The sequence below is a fragment of the Echeneis naucrates genome, chromosome 20 (genome assembly GCF_900963305.1).
Source record: "Echeneis naucrates chromosome 20, fEcheNa1.1, whole genome shotgun sequence".
Lineage (NCBI taxonomy): Eukaryota > Metazoa > Chordata > Actinopteri > Carangiformes > Echeneidae > Echeneis > Echeneis naucrates.
Genome location: NC_042530.1, coordinates 17,603,229 through 17,625,625, shown reverse-complemented (window position 1 = coordinate 17,625,625; position 22,397 = coordinate 17,603,229). Strand labels below are relative to the sequence as shown.

The 22,397-nt window shown below is 39.1% G+C and overlaps 1 protein-coding gene across 7 annotated transcripts in view; it reads left to right on the top strand.

Annotated features, from left to right (window-relative positions):
- Positions 1–22,152, top strand: part of col11a1a (collagen, type XI, alpha 1a) — a 70,383-nt gene extending 48,231 nt beyond the window's left edge. For all 7 annotated transcript variants that reach the window (XM_029528682.1, XM_029528684.1, XM_029528686.1 and 4 more), the window contains 26 exons: positions 1,520–1,627; positions 1,727–1,834; positions 2,312–2,365; positions 2,523–2,576; positions 2,979–3,086; positions 6,004–6,057; positions 6,135–6,188; positions 6,349–6,402; positions 6,887–6,940; positions 8,540–8,647; positions 9,443–9,496; positions 9,653–9,706; positions 11,000–11,053; positions 13,380–13,433; positions 14,398–14,505; positions 14,899–14,952; positions 15,220–15,273; positions 15,981–16,088; positions 16,996–17,049; positions 17,146–17,181; positions 17,285–17,338; positions 17,461–17,701; positions 19,261–19,373; positions 19,708–19,776; positions 21,318–21,551; positions 21,951–22,152. In XM_029528682.1, the coding sequence (XP_029384542.1) occupies positions 1,520–1,627; positions 1,727–1,834; positions 2,312–2,365; positions 2,523–2,576; positions 2,979–3,086; positions 6,004–6,057; positions 6,135–6,188; positions 6,349–6,402; positions 6,887–6,940; positions 8,540–8,647; positions 9,443–9,496; positions 9,653–9,706; positions 11,000–11,053; positions 13,380–13,433; positions 14,398–14,505; positions 14,899–14,952; positions 15,220–15,273; positions 15,981–16,088; positions 16,996–17,049; positions 17,146–17,181; positions 17,285–17,338; positions 17,461–17,701; positions 19,261–19,373; positions 19,708–19,776; positions 21,318–21,551; positions 21,951–22,097 (2,244 nt within the window). In that variant the 3' untranslated portion in view covers positions 22,098–22,152. The remainder of the gene's footprint in view (positions 1–1,519; positions 1,628–1,726; positions 1,835–2,311; positions 2,366–2,522; positions 2,577–2,978; positions 3,087–6,003; positions 6,058–6,134; positions 6,189–6,348; positions 6,403–6,886; positions 6,941–8,539; positions 8,648–9,442; positions 9,497–9,652; positions 9,707–10,999; positions 11,054–13,379; positions 13,434–14,397; positions 14,506–14,898; positions 14,953–15,219; positions 15,274–15,980; positions 16,089–16,995; positions 17,050–17,145; positions 17,182–17,284; positions 17,339–17,460; positions 17,702–19,260; positions 19,374–19,707; positions 19,777–21,317; positions 21,552–21,950) is intronic.
- Positions 22,153–22,397: the final 245 nt, after the last annotated feature.

Here is a 22,397-nt window from a genome sequence, read left to right as displayed (position 1 = left end):
TTTCCACCAAATTTGCTCACTGCACTGCACACAGTTATTTGTCTTTTAGGCGATCGTATAACGGGAAACCAAGATTGTTTTCTTCATTGCCTTCTGGAACACTGCTGTGCTAGTCATCCAAGGCTCTTTCCTATCCATCATCAAGCTCAGAGGTTACAGCCCAGCACTTTACATCTGCTGTGTTCCTATATTATCTCAAGTTGTCACAGAGACTCAAAACACATATTGGCTTATCCCGATGTTTCTGCCTATCACAGTCACAGGATAGTTTTTTTTTCCTTTTCCATAATCTTAATTGTAGTGTTTGCTTCTTCCATTTGATACACGTGTTCAATAAGCTACTAAAACTGGAAATCTTTGTATGCAACCTGCGAAGTGATCAAATAGCCCTGTATCATCATCACCATTTATGTTTACAGTACATTGAGCACACAGGGGAACAGCAGGTGTTATTTGTTATTAATTGTCAGGAAAAAGCCAGGCTTTCCATGGTTTTTGTGTCAAGGCTTTCTATCATGCTGTAATATTTTTGCTAAGGAAACATAAAACTTTTGACAGTGTAGCATTCATGGAGGTGTGCATATGTTGATTGAACTTGTTTGGAATTATTCAGCAGCAATATTGTAACAGCTGTGGTAATGGCCATTGTACATTTATTACTTTGGATTTGAGGAGACAAACTGTGCTCATTGAAGAAACAAGCTAGTGAAGCTATACCCAAATTTTAAATGTCCTCATCTTAGAAATATTTCTTTAGCCAACAAATTCATGATCATTGACATGCTATGTTATTTGCCTAATCATTCGCCTCTGCAGGTGTATTCAGATAATGTCTGCCAATAATAACTCTTCCATATGCCACATGCTTCATAATTTGTATGTTTTTCATTTTCTGTTTCTGCAAAATTTTATTTTTACCGGGCTGGACAGACCTCCAGCATTTATTAAAGGGCAATGGAATAGAGCATATTTTGCTCTATTTTGCAAAGCCTTTGGATCAGAAATTCATAAAGCAAAAACTAAAAATATCCAACTGTCTAAATCAGTATTTTGCTTCAGCGTTTGCAGTTCTCTGCTTCGATCATTCCCTCCTGAGAACATAAGGTTCAGTACGTGCAGATAAACACGGTAAAAAAAAAAAAAAAAAGGCTGTGTGTCATTCACCATCATGTTTTATGGATTTAGGTTAACACTGACATCCTGATACACAGTAGCAGCCTCTGACATTCAGAAATGCATTTTCAGCAGCAATAGTGAGCCACCAAGACATCAGCTCCTTGACAGCTGATAATGCTGGCTGCTTTCAAGGGTAGTGCTGTATTAAAGCTAAAAGCACCTGTTACTGTGTGTTACTCCTGCACTTCTCTCCATATTCCTTTAGAATTTATTTGTCTATGTAGGTGTACTGATATATTGTATTCTCAAGCCTAACAAAACAATGAAATGGGTTTAACCTTTAACGATATGCTTTTACATATTGTAGATATATTACATGCATCTTGATTTCTTTTCCACACAGGGTTCTCCTGGTGAAAGAGGTCCTGCTGGTCCAGCTGGTCCAATTGGCTTGTCTGGTAGACCCGGTCCTCAGGGTCCACCAGGTCCTGCTGGAGAGAAGGGAGCTCCTGTAATAATTATTTTTCCTTATTTGTTCTTCCTTTAAAATTCACCTCTGATATTAGTTGATATATTTTTTCAGTCAATAATCATGTTGTTTTTCCTCTAGGGTGAGAAAGGGCCACAAGGTCCATCTGGTCGTGATGGTGTCCAAGGTCCTGTTGGCCTGCCTGGGCCAGCTGGACCCCAGGGTCCACCTGGAGAGGATGGTGACAAGGTCAGGCAGCCACACTCACCACCATCTCGCTCACATCTCCCATCCTGTAGGAACAGAGACGTCTTTTTTCATTACCAGACTAGATGTTTTGGGACTAAACCAGTTTGCCAATCATTCTATGTCCCCATGTGCTCATTCAAGCCATCTGCATCAAAAGATGTCTCTCGATTTAACTAATTGTTGCATATCCATCTTCATAACCAGATGTGCCAACAAATGCAATTAGAGAATATGAAAGAGAACTACTGTTGCTCATTTCATCTCCTACAGCGATTATGCCTCATAAGGTTACTATCAGCTGCATACAGCTGCAAGCATATGTCACTGTTATGGTTTGCTGTGAAAAGAGAACAGAACATTTACATCCTTATAATGGTGCGTATCATTTTTGTTGTGTTAAGATGAGGGTTTTCAATTGTTTTTCATAAGCCATTGGGGTGAGATGATCAACTGTGTGTGTGTGTCTGTCTTTCCCAGGGAGAAGTTGGAGAGCCTGGTCAGAAAGGAAGCAAAGCTGATAAGGGAGAACAGGTGCGTAATGTCAATACGTTCATCTTTGCTTTCTACCACTATCATCTGAAGAGATAGCCTGTCCTTTGTTTGCATTTCAAGTGACATAAGAGAGTGTTTATATTTATGCGACAATTCTGAGATGTTGTGATAGCAAATTTTTCCTGTTTTTGCTCAGGGTCCTCCTGGCCCAGCTGGTCTCCAAGGTCCCATAGGTGCTCCTGGTCCTGCTGTAAGTACTCTGCAGCTGCCATTATGGACCATGGCTATGTCTTTGTTGATGGCAAGACAATTCAAAACAGGGGGCACACAGGATAATAAGCCCGCTGTTTCTTTATAGTTGCAGATTATCTGCAGATAACTGAGAGCCTGTACTGTCTGACTGTACTTGTAGAATCCCTTTTGCTTTGTACACAAAATATCATAAACACACACACACACACACACACACACACACACACACACACACACACACATATATATCAATATATACATATGTAAATGTTATCACCATGGCAGTGCACTCACTATGTTTCCAGCAATTCCTGATAGGTATGTCCTTCTACTATATGAACTGAAAATTCAAAGTTTGAAAAATTCAAAGTGTTAAATTTTGATGTAAAAAATGTCTCAGGGGGCTGATGGAGAGCCTGGTCCAAGAGGTCAGCAAGGTATGTTTGGACAGAAGGGAGATGAAGGCTCCAGAGGTTTCCCTGGCCCCCCTGGTCCCATCGGTCTGCAGGTTAGTAACAGTCACACGTGCACAGTAACTTAAATTCTGGATAATTGTAACTTATCGTGTTAGTGATACTGGTACATTATGAACTTTCATCGTTTCGTCAATCGTCTTCTGTCGCTTATCCGTGTAGAGGGTGCCAGAGACAATCCCAGCTCACATTGGGCGAGGGTCCGGTACACCCTGGACAGGTCCCCAGTCCAACACACAGAGACAGACAGAGATAAACAAATACTCACACTCATACTCAAACCTACCTAATGTAGAGTCACCAAGTAATCTAAACATGATGTCTTTGGACAGTGGGAGGAAACCCATGCAAATACAGGGGGGACCTGCAAACTGCACACAGAAAGGCCCCAGGCCCAGGAACCAAACCCGCACTTTCCTTGTTTTGAGGCAACAGTGCTAACCACTTTGCCGCCATGCTGCCCACATTATGAGCATTGTGAAAATAATAAACATACTAAAGCAAATGATTTTTTACCCACTAGACTCTGTCCTCACTACGCTCTGCATTTCTCTTAACTCATTAATTTCAAAATTTCCTCTATATAACGACATAAAACTAAAATTATCATAAAATATGAAACATTTTGTCTTGTCTTTTTGTCTTTTCAAACATATTAACTCTATTCTGAGTAAAAGAGCAGACAAGTGGTGAGTTGCACTCTATAGGCACAAATATACACCCTCATTTTTTCTGGGTGATGTTGAAGTGCCCTGATCTTTCGCCAGCCTTGCTCCCACTGTATAGATACTGAACTGCAGTTGGATTCTTTCTTCTTCTGTGGTCTATGCTCATCTGAGAGGTATAAAAATATTGAGTTCTCTGTCAGACATGATCCTAGCCTCCTCAGAAGACAGTAATGAAAAAGGCATTTCATGTTGAGTCTCTTGTAACTGGTTATATTGACTCCTTAGATGTGGAACATCACGCATTGAAATCCTGAATCTAGGACATCTCTTCTTTTATATGCTTTATATTATGTTTCATATTCTGCTGTAATTCGTTGTCACGCATTTGGTTTGTGATCTGGGTGATGGCAATGGTGAAACAAGGTTATGGCACACCACCATGCTGCTGTGTATGGTGTAAGATGCGTCACAATCTCAAATTAACAATCAGTCATTGCTCCAAGGACAAATGGAAATGACTTATAGAAGGGGCGAAGGAGGTAATAATTCATCCGATTATTTATCTGTAGACTTATTCATGAAGCTCAGGTCACTCTATGCCAAATAGGCACATGCAAGCTGGCACTTAAGCATTTCCATATGCCAAATACACTCCGTTAATTAAATCTGTGTTGTAAGTGTGTTACATCGCTTTAGCTTGCAATGATTACATGTCTCACATCTCACCTCTCCTCCTCCATCACAATATGTTTGCCTGAAGAGTTCTATTCATCCATTGATTTACGCCTCGCAAAAAATTCACACAGACCAGCAGAGCGCAAAAAAAGTGTTGAATGTTTCAGGAAAATACTTAATTTGAAATGCAGGATTGCACGTTACTTATTGTATGAAAGTTGACCCAAATGCTGGACTACATTATGACATTGAAAATATTACCCAACACTAGAACTAACTTAATGATGTAATAATAATCAAAGAGCAAAGGTCTTTTGCATCCAGTGCTAGCCTACTGGTGAGCAATCATCTGTTTTATTAGCGATCATCTTCTTAAGATAAACATGTTAGGGCTTTGCTGCAGAGATTAGGCTCACTGTGTTGATGAAATTACAGAAACCAATGCTCGTTGCTCCTGTCTCCTGGGATTGCATTCAATGGAGTTTTAATTGAAAGTAATACACTTCCCATCGCGAACCCATTAATTGTGCGGACTGACCAGCTCTGATAGTCACTTCCTCATCAAGCACATTTAGCACAAAGCATAATTAGCAGCATTGCTAACCATCTCAGATTGGAGGCAACCTTTACACAGATGAAATTTCACCACAGGGGAACATCTTTTGAGCACCTGGTGAAATACACACACTTAGATGTAAGACAATACACTCATACACACAGTCTGTGTGTTTCTTCTTTAGCATTTTTAGCATCTAAAGTTGGACTAAGCACATGCAGAGGACAGCCTTCTTTGATTGCCTTTCTCACAACCTTACATCTTTCACCATTAGCAATTAGGAGCAGACACACACAGGGGGCAAAGCAGGCCACTGCAATTTAATCACAGCAATTTCCAGTGGAAATGTCAGAGATCAAAAGCGCATATGAGGTTGTGATCACGCTGCTCCTTTAACCTGCATCAGTGAACAGGATTTACTGTATGTCTGCACCACTGAATGAACAACTCACCAGCTGCAGATAGATGATCAAATCATCACACTTTTCTCTGAGTGTTATGGAAGATAAGAAAGATTAGAAACTCCACTGTGCTCATGCTGTGCTCATAAGTGTTCCTCACAGAAACCTGCACAAAGTGCAGCTAAATCAAACTTTTAATGCAATTCTTGGCAATATTTAAAATTATTGCATTTAGGACATTTTTTCATGATTTAATTGGACATATTTTCATACGATTAGTGCTCTGTTCTCCCCATCCACTGCGGAGGTATTAACTTGTTATTGACCTCTCTCAGCACATGTCCCCTGAATATCTCATTGATATGACTGAACTATAGTTACATCCTAGAGCAAATAATTTCTGTGTGTTCTGACCCACAGATATACTTTGGCTGATATTTCATCTGCTATAGAATCACCCTAAGGTGCTCCAGCAGTCAAATCAAATCTTAAATTAAATGCCAAGCAGGGGCACTTGTTGAGTACAAATAACAGCATAACCAAATTTAACTGATTAGGAACACTGATACTTCATGCTGCAGTCGCTCATGTTTGTAACAATTATTTTCGTTCCTCATAAGATAGTTGTTTATTTCACTTTTCTTGTTGTCAGGGTCTTCCTGGACCCCCTGGTGAGAAGGGAGAGAACGGAGATGTTGGTCCAATGGTAAGAGACACATCAGCATCTCGTAAGTACGCTTAAAATATGTTAATGCACTTTAACACTGAATCTTTTTCCCTCAGGGCCCTCCAGGTCCCCCTGGTCCCAGAGGTCCTCAAGGTCCTAGTGGAGCTGATGTATGTATGACTAATTTATAACAATCCAAATACATCAAATTAGAGATCCCTTATATATTGAAGCAGACATGTGGTAAAATTATGACTTTGCCACATATGTCCCTCATTGAAAACTATGAATATCATCATAAATAATCTCTTTCTTTATTTCCCTCTATAGGGTCCACAAGGCCCTCCGGGCGGTGTGGGCCCGATGGGATCAGTGGGTGAGAAGGTAGGTGTCATCTGGGCACTGGGACTGAAATATTGCTCTCCAACCCCTTTAAGCCCAATCCTTTTTTCACCACATACAGCATATTAATTCCATATGCCCAGGCTTTTTGTCTGGATTTGTGCTTGGACATTATTTTGTCTATTTTATGACACTTACAGGAAGAGTCAGACATTTTACTGCCATTCGGCAGCAAGCTCCACCATAAATTCTTACTGTAGTACCATGGTTGTTAAAATGACTCAGGAATGTAAGAAATGAAAGGCTCTCAACACTTTAAGAGGACACTTGAAACAGTAACCTTTAAAACCTTAATAATTGGCTACACTTATAGACTTACGTAGAAATACCTGGCATCTGTTGATAGTAACAAAGTCATTAGTTTGTTACAGCCATTTTGTGACTTTTATTAAATGTACCATCCGAATTTGGAGACTGTGAGGGTTTGGGTTTATCAGAATAGATGCTGACATTTGTCTAATCACAGGGTGAACAAGGTGAGGCCGGTAACCCAGGACCACCTGGAGAGCCTGGAACTGGGGTAAGTAAGCTTTGTTTTTATTCATGTTCAATATGTATTCATTAGCTAGAATTTGTACATGCAGGCTATCTTGCATTTGTAAGTCTTATACAGTACCTTCTGTGATATCTCACTGCCTAAGTCTCAATCTTTTTCAACATAAGGTGACTACACTTTCATTTCATCAGTACGTATGTTAGGTTATCCCCAGGAAAACAGTTGCTAAATGGGTGGCTTTTGGTAAATGTGGAATAAAATCTAATATAATGAGAGGGTTTCATTTTAGAATGACACGGTTTATTCACCACAGTTAAAGTAGTTGCATTTAGGTTGGTAGTTCATCTCAGCATGGCTCCTCAGCTCTGCACCCCATGTCCACATTGTCCATTCAACCAACTCTCTTCCCAGACTCTTGAGATATAATTACTGTAATAGGAAAGTATGCCTGCTGCTCTGCTCTAAAGCACAATGACTTTAGGACAGAGCAGCAGACATATCATCAGCAAGTTTTGACAAAACATCAAAAAAGCACTGTTGTATTCATGATTGAGATTTGCCCTGAGTTGGTCATGAATATTGAGGTATTTGATTGGGTGCTATCATATTATTAGTTGGTGAAGGAAGGAATTTTGAAAAATAGAATTACAATATTTTTTGTTAATTTATCATATTGAAGTGCTTATATATGTAATTAATAATGGCTTATGAATGCTCTTTTTCCTGACCAGTAATTATTGACTGCTCTACCTCATTTATCATTATTGTGGTACAACAGTAGATTGAATCACAGCCCGTATCCAGTGTGACTGGCAGAGGAATTCAGCATTCAAACTGGGCCCTGCCAAAGTCAGATCCTTCTACTTCAATCTCCTCCCTTTGTTTCAAACGGCTACATTTAGTGTAACTGGAGCAATAACAAGAATTGATATCCAAGCCTCAATATACATACCTTTCAGCTAACAAAAAGAAATTGTTTTTAGGAAAAAAAATATTGCATTGAATTTAACAATGAATGAAGTTAAATTTCTTTCCAAAATATGCAGCATTTCACCTCATACATAGATATAAAATCAGTAATGAACACCATTGGGATGTAGATCTTACCAAACAGAAATATACAAGTTCATTCAAGTGAAAAAGAAGTGGTTACATTTTAACATTCAACTAAATGTTTCATGTGGCATTAAAACTGTAGCTCCTTTGTCATTTGCATTGATGTGAGGCAGTGGTTTCAATAGGAAAGGCTGACTAGCATAGAAACAGCAAATTCAAACAATTCAAAGAGCCTGCAGGTTCCACCAGCACAAACAATTCTACAGAAGCTGGAGCTTCTGCCGCTGACAGAGGGAAAAAATATATTAACGGAAGATTAGAAATTCATGTCCAGCATACTTATTCTCATTAGAGAGAATGGATTTGTGGAGAAGTTAATTCTTAATTTTATTGATTGTTGAAATGTTTCACATTTTGAGATGAAACTTAGAAAAACTTAAATGAACAGTAACATCAGACTTCTTCCTACATACATACATAAGCCTTGCAGGTCAGTCGAGTAATGTCAATGCTGCTACATGTTTTTGTAGTGATGTAATGAATGGCCAATACTGTCCACCACTATAGGGACCCAAAGGTGAGAGAGGGGAGAAAGGAGAGGCTGGTCCCCCTGGCGCAGCTGGACCCGCTGGTGCCAAAGGACCCCCTGGAGATGATGGTCCAAAGGGCAACCCCGTAAGTCAGGCAGATACTCTTGAAAGTTGTAGAGGAGTCACACAAGCTAAAAGATGGTTGCATCAGTCTGCATTACAAACCATACTCTAAATGCCAATGAACATGTACAGTCAATGCCTTTTCCAGAGGTGGCAATAGTACTCATATTCTGCACTTAAGTAGAAGTACAGATACATGTGAAAAAAAATACTCTGGTAAAAGTAGAAGTACTGATTCAACTCCTTTACTCAAGTAAAAGTAAGAAAGTACAGGCTCTGAAATGTACTTTCAAAGAAAGTACGGCAGGGGGGCTAAGGGGGGCTTAAGACACCCTCAAAAAGTCTAAGACCCCCAAAGCAAAAATAAAAGAGAGAGCGACACAGAGCGTGTGTCTGTGTGACCAACAGACAGTTAAAATTTGTGTAGCCCCCCCTAGCTCCCCCAATTAAGAATTTCTGGAATTTCTTACTTACTGAGTACAAGTCCTCGGTTCTCTCCCTACCGGCCCCTCACTTACTTGACTTCTTCCCATGGTTACCTGCCCCCCCCCCCTTCCCTCTCTAGTCCGTCTGTGGAGGGTTTTTTTTTTTTTTTAAGTAACGAGCCTGTTTCTACAATGTAAGGAGTAGAAAGTACATATTTTTGTGTATAAATGTAGAGAGTAAAAGTAAAAAGTCATCAAAAAAATAAATACTCAAGTAAAGTACAGATACCTGAAAAATCTACTTCAGTACAGTAACAAAGTATTTATACTTTGTGACTTGTCACCTCTGGCTTTTTCTGCTATTCTAATGCAGCTCATTTTCTCTCTTTAAGGGTCCTGTTGGATTCCCCGGAGACCCTGGTCCTCCTGGAGAGCCAGGTGTTGCCGTAAGTATGAAATGTTTGTATTTATCCCATTGTCCCATGTACATGAAATTTGGTAAGTATCATGATTAAAGAGCAAATTACTGTAGTTAAAGTGAGTCTTGATATTAGCATTTTCAGATTACTGTTATCTATCCTTAACATATCTCTCTGCTACAGGGTACTGATGGTGAAGCAGGAGAGAAGGGAGAGGATGGAGAGTCTGGTCAGCCAGTAAGTTGCTGTCATTTTACTTTTACATTGTGGTGCTTTGCTGTATTTAAACTGAACAAATGGCTAAATGGTTATATATCATGTTGTGTCTGCCGTTTACTTCAGGGACACAGCATAATGTAAATGTAATCATTTTGTAAATTTGTATGCATAAGTAAAAATTCCTCATGTATATATTTATTTTATAATGTAGTAATCCACCAGATGTTTATGTTCAAGAAAAGCTGTATCAAAATACAGTGAGTGAATAACTCTCTCTGCAACAATTTTGATTTTGATATTTATTTCATACACTTAAGTAGACTTCACAGTTTCATCGTCAGAGCAGGGTTAGGGTTAGAGTTAACTCAACTCAAAATCACTCCAACCAAAGGTGAGCAAAACTAAAGTAGATAAAAAAAAGGGGCAATAATACCCATTCATTCATTCATTCATGAAGAGATAAAAGGTACTAAACAAAAGAGAACTTAAGCAGACACGGCTGCAGCAGAATACAAGGTCTTGAGGGAAAAGGGCCGGGGTGCATGAATAAACGAGACACACTGGTACAGAACACATGGGGAAAGGAGAACAGGTGGCAAAAATCAGTGATCAGGAGAGACAATGGCTGGAACACATGAGGAAAGGCAAGTGACCTGAAATGAGAGGAAAGTTACTTTTCAAAATAAAACAGGAAATAATGGAACAAAACACAAAGGAGACCAAATTCAGCACGGTATGACAGTAATTAAGTATGATTGAAAAGAAAAACCAAACAGGAATGAGCTGGCCCTCTGTGAAACTTAAAAAATTGCAAGCTGAAATGCTAAAATGTAAAATACCATTTTAAAGGTATATTAACACATAATCTATGTTCTTCGACATGAAAACATATCCTCCATATTTACATGTAGTCGGTGTACTCCACCTACAGACCATCTGAAAAACTTTGCCATCATAATTGTGAATATTTACTCATACAAATTATAAAAACTGTATAATTTACTGTGATTCCTTGCAATTAACTGAGAGACAATTGCATGAATGTGTCTCATTGAGCAGTTTGTATCATTTCAGGAAGTCCAGTGCCTCTCCCAATTGTGGGTTTTTGCTAAACTCTGGACTATCCTGGGGTTGAATATTCTTTAAATGTCAATAAGCTCTTTTTGTTAGTGTCCTTATAGCGGCTGTAACAGGAGGTTTAGTGAAGCAAGCTTTGCTCTCTTCAAAATGTATACCAGCACAGACTTATTGCATAATATAAACACTTTTTATGGGGCTTAAATAGCATTTCTTTTTTTTACTTCTTTTCAGGGACCTCCAGGTCCATCGGGAGAAGCTGGCCCACCTGGACCACCTGGCAAGAGAGTAAGTCTGGGGCTATTAAAATACTTTTAGCCACGGTGTTTGTGTGTTCTTATATCACTAGTGTGTTTCCATAAATAATCCAAGACCATTCTGATTGTCTCTTGTCATTTCAAGTACTTTGAGTTGTTTTGATGTGAAATGTCCTATAGTCTGTCTGTTGGTTTAGTATAGTAGTCCTGAAGCCAGTGGACCAGTACTCCGTCTTACTTTTAAACATCTCTCTCAACAGTAGCTGAAAAACACAGGTTTGTTTTCAGTGATTGTGGTATGATTGTGTGAAATAAAGCTGTGTCAAATCCCACTAAGAGATGAATGCCAGGATGTTGAAATCATGGCAGAAATTGAAAAGGCTTACCACAAACTAGTTGTAAAAAGGGTGCCAAATGTTTCAAACCCATTTATGTCCTCATGGCAGAAGGAAGATAGTGAGAGAAAGACAGCTAGTCTGAAGCATTATTGATCTATGGCTGCTGACTGACGGCTGGAACAAAGCAAAGGCATGACAACAACATTGGAATGGTGTTAAGGTCATGAGAAGAGAGGGCTGGATTTAAGAGGTTGCGTCAACAATAAGTGGAATGAGATCAAACCTTGAGTCTGTGTTGATTGCAGTGTATAGTAACGTGATTATCATCACTGAGTCTTTGGTCACCCATTACCAGGATCAACAGGAGGTCTTTGTTCAACCTTTGCAAGGTCACAAGTCAGAGTTAAGATAACACATAAATTATTAAAAAAAATTTAAAGCTCAATTGTCTTTAATGCGAGGAGATATCCGTGTTAAACATCAAACCCTGTTTCTTTTTTGCAATGGACATTTGCAATGGAATTTTAGCATATTTCCAGTATGAGGTGAATCTCAAAGTCCATGTGAAAATGAACAGCTATTCACCTGAATCCTCAGTTTGCTTTTCTAATATGCCCCATGAAATTTACATTCTGAGTATTTAGCATGGTATCAGTATGTACTGCATCTAAATGGCTTTGGTGGGATTATGCAAAGGAAATGGGCTATTTTATCACACTAGGCTCGTAACTCCCTATGGGAAAATGAGACCTGAGATGATCCACCTCAGGATGCTACTCTGATACATAATTCCACAGTTCCAATTGTCTGGGATCTGTTACATACATTTTATGTCTTCTCAATGTTTTGCCTGTACATATTTGACGCGCAGCCCTTACATCTATCCCCAGCCCTGATTCTAATTAAGTCAATTCTGTGCAAAATCAGCTTTTTCTGAGTTGATAAAGCTCTAATGCTGGTGAGGTATTTAACCTTGCTTCCTAAAAGAATAAAAATGGAAGATGTTATTAACAGGGCTCAGGTCACTCCCTAATTTCTTACCCTTTCATCTTTTCTCAATAAATGCAAGAAATTTCATTTAATTATGAACGGTGAACTGTCTCATACACCAGGTCCTCTAGCCAATTTACTGGTGCTGTGGCAACCATAAAAAATGAAAACATCATTGATTCTGGCTGCTGTTAATTTTGTTACAATTGAAATTATGTTTTGTGCTGGTTGTTCTGATCAAGAGTTAGCTCTTCACCAGCTGAAAGAAGTCACACATTAGGGGAAGATGAAAGCTCCAAGACAGGGTGAGAACTCACATTACAAGTCAATAGTATGCAGCTGAAAAGCAGCTTTGAAAAGAGGGGAGTGAAGGTGGAGTAAAAAGAAATCATTGTGCCCTGAAAGATTCTGACCAGAAACAAAGGATGACCCTGTCAACCTTCGGCATGAGTGATGAAGGCCATAAAATATGTGTGTGTTCCAATGTAGCTGTATGATTCTGTATGCTGACAAAGGCATGTGAAAGTCACTGAGACAGTTCTTGACATAACAGAATGAATGCAGATTGAAGGACAATGGATTACCTTCACTATTTAAAGACAGAACCTGACAAGTATTTATCAGGAGAGACAGTTCCTCCAGTTGAAATGCCAAGAGGCCTGGCCGCATGGTGGTTAGTCCTGTTGCCTCACAAGAAGGTCATGGGTGCAATTCCTAGGGTTAAGGCCTTTCTTTACGGCTCCAGCACCCCCCAGTACCTAAAAAAAGATAAGCAGTAGACAATGAATGAATGAACAAATTAATTAAAGGCCGAGAGGGTGGGAGACAACCCAGCAGCAACATTGTTGGTGGCAATCCCAAAGCATTTATGCAGCATGATGTTCAGTTATAAACTGTTTCCAAAAAAAATGTACACACTGGTTGATTTCTGTGGACTTACATCTAATGAACATTTACTTGTTTGTGCAGTCCTGTTGTAGAGTTGGTTTGTGTTGAAATGCTAAAGCTGTGTCCATTCATCCTCCTCAGGGACCTCCGGGGACTGCAGGTGCAGAGGGCAGGCAAGGAGAGAAGGGCGCTAAGGTAAAAAAATCGATTCATCCTTAGCACAGTGCAAGTGCAGCAACTGCAAGTCCCCCAGCTCTCCTCCCCTCTCATCATACCCACATTGTCCTACTCTTGAATTAAAAATCACAAAAACATAGAATATTTTAATTTCCTCCACAGATTAGATGGAAATTTATGGACACAGCCTATTTCAGTAAAACTAAGAATCACTTATTACTTGCATTGTGCTGTGGTTTATTTCAGGACTGACAAAAGGAGACAACACATTTTATGTTTAGCCCTCAGGTGTTCAAATAACTAGGCATTTCTTCTTTTAGTTAGAATCAGTGCTCCCTGAAATTTCACTCAGATTTTCACTCACAGATTGCCTTCACTCAACCAACTAGATGCTGCATACTGTCTCAGCATAATTCACAGCTAAAGGCAGCTTGTAACAGAGTGTAAAACACTGTAAAATAAGAGCAGCCGTGCTGCAGATTAAGTTGTAGGTGATCTTTTAATCATTCGTCATTACCCAAATCACAAGCAAGCATCATATTATCCACAAGAGGGTTTCAGGAAATACCAAATAGGCCACTTTCACAGTATTTTACCTATTGGCGATGCTACTTCATTTTACTTTTTTATATTAATTTAATTTCATACAATTTGTTCAAAACTTTTTCACCACTGTACATCATCCATTTGGTCTAGCTCTATCTATGAAGATATGTAAAGTACACTACAAAGTTTTTACTCGCTATAAACAACTGCTCTTTTTATTGTGGAAACAAGAATTCAGTTCCAGGTAAAAACCGCCTGAACCCCTGAAACTCATAGACTAAAACCAAAGATAACTCCCATGTTCCCCATGCTATTCCATCCAATAGCATCTTTTGTTTGACTGATCATCCAAAGTTACCGTGCCTTTGATATTAGCTTTATAATGATAACATCAGATAACGTAATTCTCTGACAACATTTGTATATCCTCATACAGGGTGAGGCTGGCGCAGAGGGTCCAGCAGGTAAAACAGGACCAGTCGGGCCCCAGGGCCCTTCAGGAAAGGCTGGACCAGAGGGTCTACGTGGAATCCCAGGCCCTGTTGTAAGTTGGAGCTACAAGTGTGTTTCCCTGTGACATATACATTCAGCATGCTCACACTAAAACACACACAGGCAGAAAAGTCCTGGTAAGACATGATGATGGACTTCATGGAATAATCAATACTCCCATTTGGCTTATGGGTTAGTTACGCTTGTTTATTCTACCTCAATTTTCCCCCTGCCCGGGCTATTAATCATTGTGCTGAGCACTAAAAAAATCAATGGCAAACCAGAGAAAATACAGCAGCCTGTAATGCTCACCAAATCAAATCAAATCAGATTTATTTATATAGCGCCGAATCATAACAATGTTATATCAAGGCACTTTACATATAGAGCAGGTCTGGACCAAACTCTTTATGAAATTACACTGCAGCTGAATGGTTTTTTACAGGGTGAACAAGGACTGCCAGGCTCCCCAGGACAAGATGGCCCACCTGGTCCTATGGTTAGTATGCATAATCTTTCTCAATTATTCTCTTTTATCATCCATGTGGATGGTCACATGTAACATGTATGGCTCTCAGCTGTTCTTCCCTTTTTTCTGCCCTTTTACCGTGTCTCATTTTAACACTTTGTGTTCTCTCTCTCTTTTGTCTTGTCCTCTTATCACTTAGTTTGTTGCTTCTGTCTCTTTCTCTATTTCAATTTTTTTAGATTTTTCCCCATGCCTATTTTTTCTGCACCGTTGATTTTAACTTCTCTTGTTGTTCAGGGTCCTCCTGGTCTTCCTGGTCTGAAAGGTGACCCTGGATCTAAGGGTGAAAAGGTGAGCGCATTTCTTTTAAGTGTTTCATTTTCCAGGGTCAAAGAGGCCGGAGCAGAAACCTGAAAACAGTGATAGGAGCCATTGGACAGGGATCTTGGTTCGAAGTTGAGGTTAATGACAGTAACTTTTAAAATGATTCGAAGTAAGACATCTCTGAATTACAAAGGGACATTAATATCAGTGCAGGCTTATGTTAACATTCAGGAAACAAAATGGTTTTTTCCTCAGCTGCTGTAAAAGAGCAGAATGCAATGTATCATTTTAATATGTCTAATCTTTTCTTTCCTTCTACTGTTGAAATATAACAGCAGAGGATATTCAGACAGCACACATTACTCTGTCTAAATTGCCTCCCCCACAGTGATGGGGTGGCTCCAGAATGAGAGCACAAAGGCTCACAAAAGAGGCACAATATAGCATCTTGCATTATTTTAATATTTTAATGCTTAATCTGGGTCTGGTTAGAGCCCTTCTTTTTCAAAGTCATCTTCTTTGTGTTTTGAGGTGGCCTTGATTTTTGTTTTTTAGGTTTTCTGCCTGTTTGTGAAAGAGTTCATAATTATAATGCCAGAGATGTGTATCGTAACTTATGGAAGAAACCAGTTTTGTTCATGTCAGAGTAGCTTTAAAGTTTGAGCAAAAACAACTGGGCATTGCTGTGGTATTTTATCATTCTCGGTGTGCACACATTTGTTCCCATCCTGCAGGGTCACCCAGGTTTGATCGGTCTGATTGGACCCCCTGGTGAGCAAGGAGAAAAGGGAGACAGAGGCTTGCCTGGACCACAGGGTTCTCCTGGTGGCAAGGGTGACAGTGTAAGTATTTGATGACTCCATTCCCATACCCTCCCGCCACCTTATGGTATTTTTAAGTCTGTTTTCCCTTGTGTTGCAGCCACAAGTCTAAAGTCTAAAGCTCTAAGTCCCATCTTTTATCTTTGTTTAAATTGTCATTCTATTTAATGTAATATATCAATATTTATTTATCTTACTGGAGAGCCTTTATCTGTGTGAACACAATTTTTAGTTACTCCCTGGTTGTAAGCAGGATGCCATCATAGTCCACTTCTATGTAACTAATACCTGCTGTGATAATATAATGTTCTGCATCATGAGACACTGATAAGAGCTTCCGTCTGAACTGTAGTATGGAAGCAAAAATATTTTTTTGTGAAGCAGTAAGCCCTCTGCTTAAAGAGGGAATTTGATTTAAAGGAAGGTTGAACCTCTATCTCAACAAAGACAAGCCTTCATCCTTTTTTAAATGAAGATTATAGAATGACTGAAAATGATATTCCTGCCCTGCTGTGACCCTCACCAAGTCAGTGATTTAAGCTGATGGTTTAGATTAAGCATCTGGAGATGAAGCCTAATGAAACTGTAATGTCCTCCTTTGTGAGAGCACAAGAGCTTCAAAACACATTTCACTTGGTTGCTCATTTCTATTTTAGGACCCAAAAATAAGCCTCCAAAGCTGAGCTATCAGAATGTGAATAACTGAGTTCACGGTTTTACCTTTTCCTGATTACTATAATGAAGATAAAGACTGCTTCCTGCTCAGTTAGTAAAAAACTTCAAGCCATCATGCATCTATTCTGCTCATAAACAAAATGTCCCCTTAATCATTTTCTAGATTCCCATTTCATTGTTACAATTACTGAAAATTCTTTTCACACCAGCCCTTCTTTAATATGACTTCTGGTTTCATCTCTTTCTGTCACAGGGTATCAGTGGGTCTGCTGGTCCTCTCGGTCCCCCAGGTCCTCCCGGTCTGCCTGTTAGTCTTTTACTGATTCAGTTATTCATTTCGATTCTACACTGCAGATAGAACGATTTTTACAAAATTTCTCTGCTTATGTTCTTTCTAATGCAGGGTCCACAAGGTCCTAAGGGAGCTAAGGGGTCAACTGTGAGTAGAATGATTGCTTTTTAAAATGGCTTTACCACTGTAGTTCCAAGTGTGTATGTTAAAACTAGCTTGGATGATTTATTTCGATTCCTGTTTGACCCAGGGTCCTGCTGGTCCAAAAGGAGACACTGGTTCTGTTGGTCCTCCTGGTCCTCCTGTGAGTATCTAAGGCCATGTCTGTGACAGCAGTTTTCCCCTCTTTGAAATCATCAACACTTTTCTAAACAAACTCTCTTCTTATGTCACCTCTAAACGATTATTTTTCATTGCACCCTGCAGGGCCCACCAGGCGAGGTGATCCAGCCCCTGCCCATCCAATCACCCAAGAAAACCAAACGCTCTGCTGACATGCAGTCAGATGCAGGCATCATGGACTATGGTGAAGGAATGGAAGACATCTTCAGCTCCCTCAACAACCTCAAACAAGACATTGAACGCATGAAGTACCCCATGGGCACACAAAACAACCCAGCTAGGACGTGCAAAGATCTGCAGCTCTGCCACCCTGAGTTCACTGACGGTAGGTAGCCTCAGAACAGAAAAATCAAACAGAATAAAATAAAATAATATTCATTCATTCATCTTCTACCACTTATTCATTTCTGGGGAGGTGTGGGGGGAGCCAATCCTATCTCACATTGGGTAGTACAACCTGGACAGGTCATCAATCCATTGGAGGGCCAACATACAGAGACAGACAGAGACAAACCACTCACACTCACACTAAGACCTGCAGAAAATTTCAGAGTAACCAATTAACCTCAACATGATATCTTTAGATGGTGAGAGGAAACCTGAGTACACGGAGAGAACATGCAAATTCAGCACAGAAAGACCCCAGGCAGAGAATTGAACCCCCTTGTTATGGGGCAACAGCGCTAACCACGATGCTGCCCCATATATATATATATAGATATATACATATATCTATGTATCTATATATAGAGATATATATACGTGAGATGCTAAGTGAGGAAGTGATAAGGTTTTAGTTACATTTATTACTATCATTATAAGTTTCATTCTTTATACTGTAAACAGGAAAACTATATATTACTGTTCCAAACAAATAATAGTTTCATTATTAATTTTGATGCATTCTCTTTTTGTTTTAAAACTATACTTAAAAGTACTAGCCTCTTTAGCCTCATGGATTTATCAGAGCTGCATTTTGTTTGCTGATGAGCTCAGTTTATAAGTTAGACAAACTGAAGATGTGCTTCCTTTTTGCTCTGTTCTAAATCAAGCCTGAGAACTTGTGGCAGAGATACAGTAGTGTTTTGTTTACAAACTGATGGATTAAGGGAGTGTCTTTGTGCATTTATGGCTAATTATTGGAGCAGAAATGAGGCTTGATTTATAAAACTGGATCATGCGTATGCATGTCTTTATAATTATGACCAAAAAATAATAATACAAAACAAAGTTTACAAAATGCTTTGGCACACAAATCTAAGCTGGATTTGAATAAAGAAAGACAATATACTTCAACATGAATTAGAAGGAGCAGATACTACACATGCACATTCATGTACACCAACACTCACAGGTCATAGACATAGACAGGGGGCTCTGCAGAATCACTTCTAGATTCAAGCCTTCGCTCAAGAACAGCCAAAAAAGCTTCCCTCCGAGGATTTAAGGCTTTGTAATGGCTCATATGGGCTCAGTAGTTGTATTGGGAAGGTAGAAAATTTCCTCTCATGACATTTTTTTTGAGAAACTGCTTAATTTTAGCAGTTAGTAATTCCACATTTTTCTGGGGTCTTCAATCATCACACTATGTAGCATGTAAAGTGGAGCAATGGTGCTGATATGCAGAACATTTTTGATCAGCTCTGATTTATCTTTATTCATTATATTTCTCTGGAGGAAAAAGTGAATTCCAAATTATTACACTTAATGTAAATATCTTAAGTAAGATTGTTTCCGGCCTACTAACACTTTATTAAGCAGTTGGAAATCCATGAAAATGGGTAGCAGGTTACTTGTCAGTAGAATTTCAGGACACTTAATTTTGAAATTAAGTTTCAAGACAGCATTTGAACCGGATATTTGAGTGTGCTTTTTTCTCCTCAGGCGAATACTGGATTGATCCGAACCAGGGTTGCTCTGGGGATTCCTTCAAAGTCTACTGTAACTTCACTGCCGGGGGTGAAACCTGCATCTATCCAGATAAGAAGTCAAATGGAGTAAGTAACTCTGGATTCAAATCAGGGTTTCTCATAGAATATTAAGCCATCATTTTAAAACAACTCATTAACAAGAAGCGCAGCTCAGTACTGATATGACATTCACTTTATTGTAAACAACACAATGACCACCAAAAGGCAGATTCTGTAGAGTAAGCTCACTCTATCAACTTTCCAAATGATCTTTCAGACACATTAAAATAGCAAACATATGACAAACTTTGATGCGACCCTCAAGGCTGTTTTGTACGGAAATATCTTTCTCATGAATTATAAGAAAATATGAATGCCATTATGATGATGGCTGTCATTAATATACTCTTTTCTTCTGCAGGTCAGAATATCGTCATGGCCCAAAGAAGTCCCTGGGTCATGGTTTAGTGAATTTAAACGTGGTAAAATAGTAAGTCTCCTCTTCTTTTCTCTTCTTTCTCTTTCACTCTGTGCACCTTACTGTGCAAAGCAGAAACTCCTTTAGTCAGGGTTGTCTGAAATCAATTGCCTCACCTCTGCTATTTTTCCTGCTTTCTTCTGTGCACCTGTGCAGGGACTTAAAATGGCAAGCAGCTGTTAATCAACCCAAAAAGCTACACCACCTATAAAAATGTGAGAGACTGCCCCAAAGTAAAGACATCCATACTGCCCAAAACCCTTTTTGCTTTTAATATGTGCAAGGTTGTTAAATGACCTACATCCCTTTGAACTAGCATCTAAATGTGGGAGCATTTATTGGTACATTACAATTCTTAGCGTGTTCCATGCAAAGAACAAAACATCAATAAAACATTACAGAGGATTCATACAGAGCATACAGAGAATTCCTCAGAAGTTAGCTTTCCATTGGTCCTCACTGTTCCCTTCAACAGTTTCTCTGTAAACATCTGCTATTATTACTGTTAGAAATAAAACCTAGAGTCATGCTAATGCATTTCCACTGAGAGTAGACTTAAAAAAAATAATAATAATAACAATGAGTTCCACAACTCTTAGGGATTTAAACTACAGTGCATCTCTTAGCGCTGACCTGAGAGTGCTGCTAATGCACGTTAACATAGGTTCACATAAAGTTCATGTCCATGTGCAGAGTTTGAAGCTGTCCGTATATCATAAAGTCAAGTTTTATGAAATTGAAAGCTTTTATAATTTATTTTCTACTATTTACCCACCATAGCAAGTTCACCACACGTAGTACAGTAGTATTTCATGACCACCTGGACACAATAAATACTATAATGTCTGTAATGTTTGTCTGTACATCAGAAGAATTAACTATGTGTTCACACTGTATAAAAACAACAGAATGCTGATGTACTGTGTACTCTTTATTGCACATTAGCCTGTTCAGGATGACGCCAAAGTGAATGTAGGAATTAGGTCATTTTATCCATGTTAGAACTAGTAGTAATAATTACAAAGCCTAGATGATGTGATTCAATGCAATTCCTACACGGGAATGTTTGATTTTCAACCCCTCTGTCTACCACGCTTATCATTTAAAACCTATAAGTAATGATGACATTAACAGAGTCTTAATCTTATGTATAAAATTCTCATCCAATCTCTCTACTACCTAAAACCCTATTCACCAAGCTACCCCTGGGGTTTAACAAAATACCTCTGATACTGATTGATGCTTTCAGAATACATCACATATTTCACAGTCAGACAGCTTTCTATCTAATATTTGTCTTTTTCTCTTGTTTTATTTATTAAATGGAAAATTAGTTTACATTTTATTTGACTGTTCTGTCCCTTGAATTCCTTTATTAGTGTGTACGGATATTCCTTTGGAGATTCTTTCTTAAATTGTTTCTCTTTTCACATTATTCATACATATATTTTTTTATTTTTAAACAAATGAATAAATCAATTATTTTCTGTGTCAATATGAAAATGTGGATATTTGGTATTTAGATTTTACTTTTCTCCCCCCACTGCCAACAGCTCTCCTATGTTGATGTGGATGGAAACTCAATAAACATGGTACAAATGACCTTCCTCAGACTACTGACAGCCTCAGCTAGGCAGAACTTCACCTACAGTTGTCACCAGTCTGTTGCATGGCATGACATCACCAGCGACAGTTACGACAAGGCACTGCGGTTCCTGGGCGCCAACGATGAGGAGATGTCCTATGACAACAATCCCTACATCAAGGCCCTCTCAGATGAGTGTGCGGTAAGTTTAACACAATGAGAAATCTATGTATGCATTTTAAATTTTGTTAGCTTGACTTTTTATATGACTTTGTTCTATTAGATGTGAAGAATAAAAAATAAAAAAAAAATCTGCTACTGTGGCAATAGCTTTTCATCAGTTTGGAACTTGCTTAACAGAAATAATGCTCCTGAAACTAAATCCCACGAGCAGTGCAACAAGCAGAAATTGAAATCAGTAATTTGAAAGCTGTGTCCTTTTGTTGAAGACATTGGACTGAAGGACAGCTTCCTCCCAGAGAGAACACACAGTCAAAGATTCTGTGCAGTTACTCACATCATGAAATGAGGGAGTTCATCTGGGATTTGCTTGTATAATTGTTTCTTCTCTCTCTCCATGTCGACATCTCTCTCATTGCAGACAAGGAAGGGTTACGGAAAGACTGTGATGGAGATTAATACTCCCAAAATCGATCAGGTTCCAATCATCGATGTCATGTTGACTGACTTTGGGGATCCAAACCAGAAGTTTGGGTTTGAAGTTGGGCCTGTCTGCTTCCTTGGCTAAATTAAAAAGAAAAAAAGAAAAAAAAGGACTTGATGGGGCCAGATAAGAAAGTCAAGTTGAGACGTTTTGGGTACCAGCAAACCCCATTTCCAGCCCCCCACCCTTTTCTATGCCACATGCAAGTTTTGAATAAGAGATGGTGTAGCAAACATGTCTTTCCATGTATGTTCGTGTAACCCAGGAAAATACTTGTTGCCCTTGTAGGGCTCGAACCTCATCACTTAACCACGCTATGGAGCAAAGTTGAAGGACATTTGAAGGCGTGGCAGGTGAGGGTGAATCGGAGGCGAACGGGGTAAG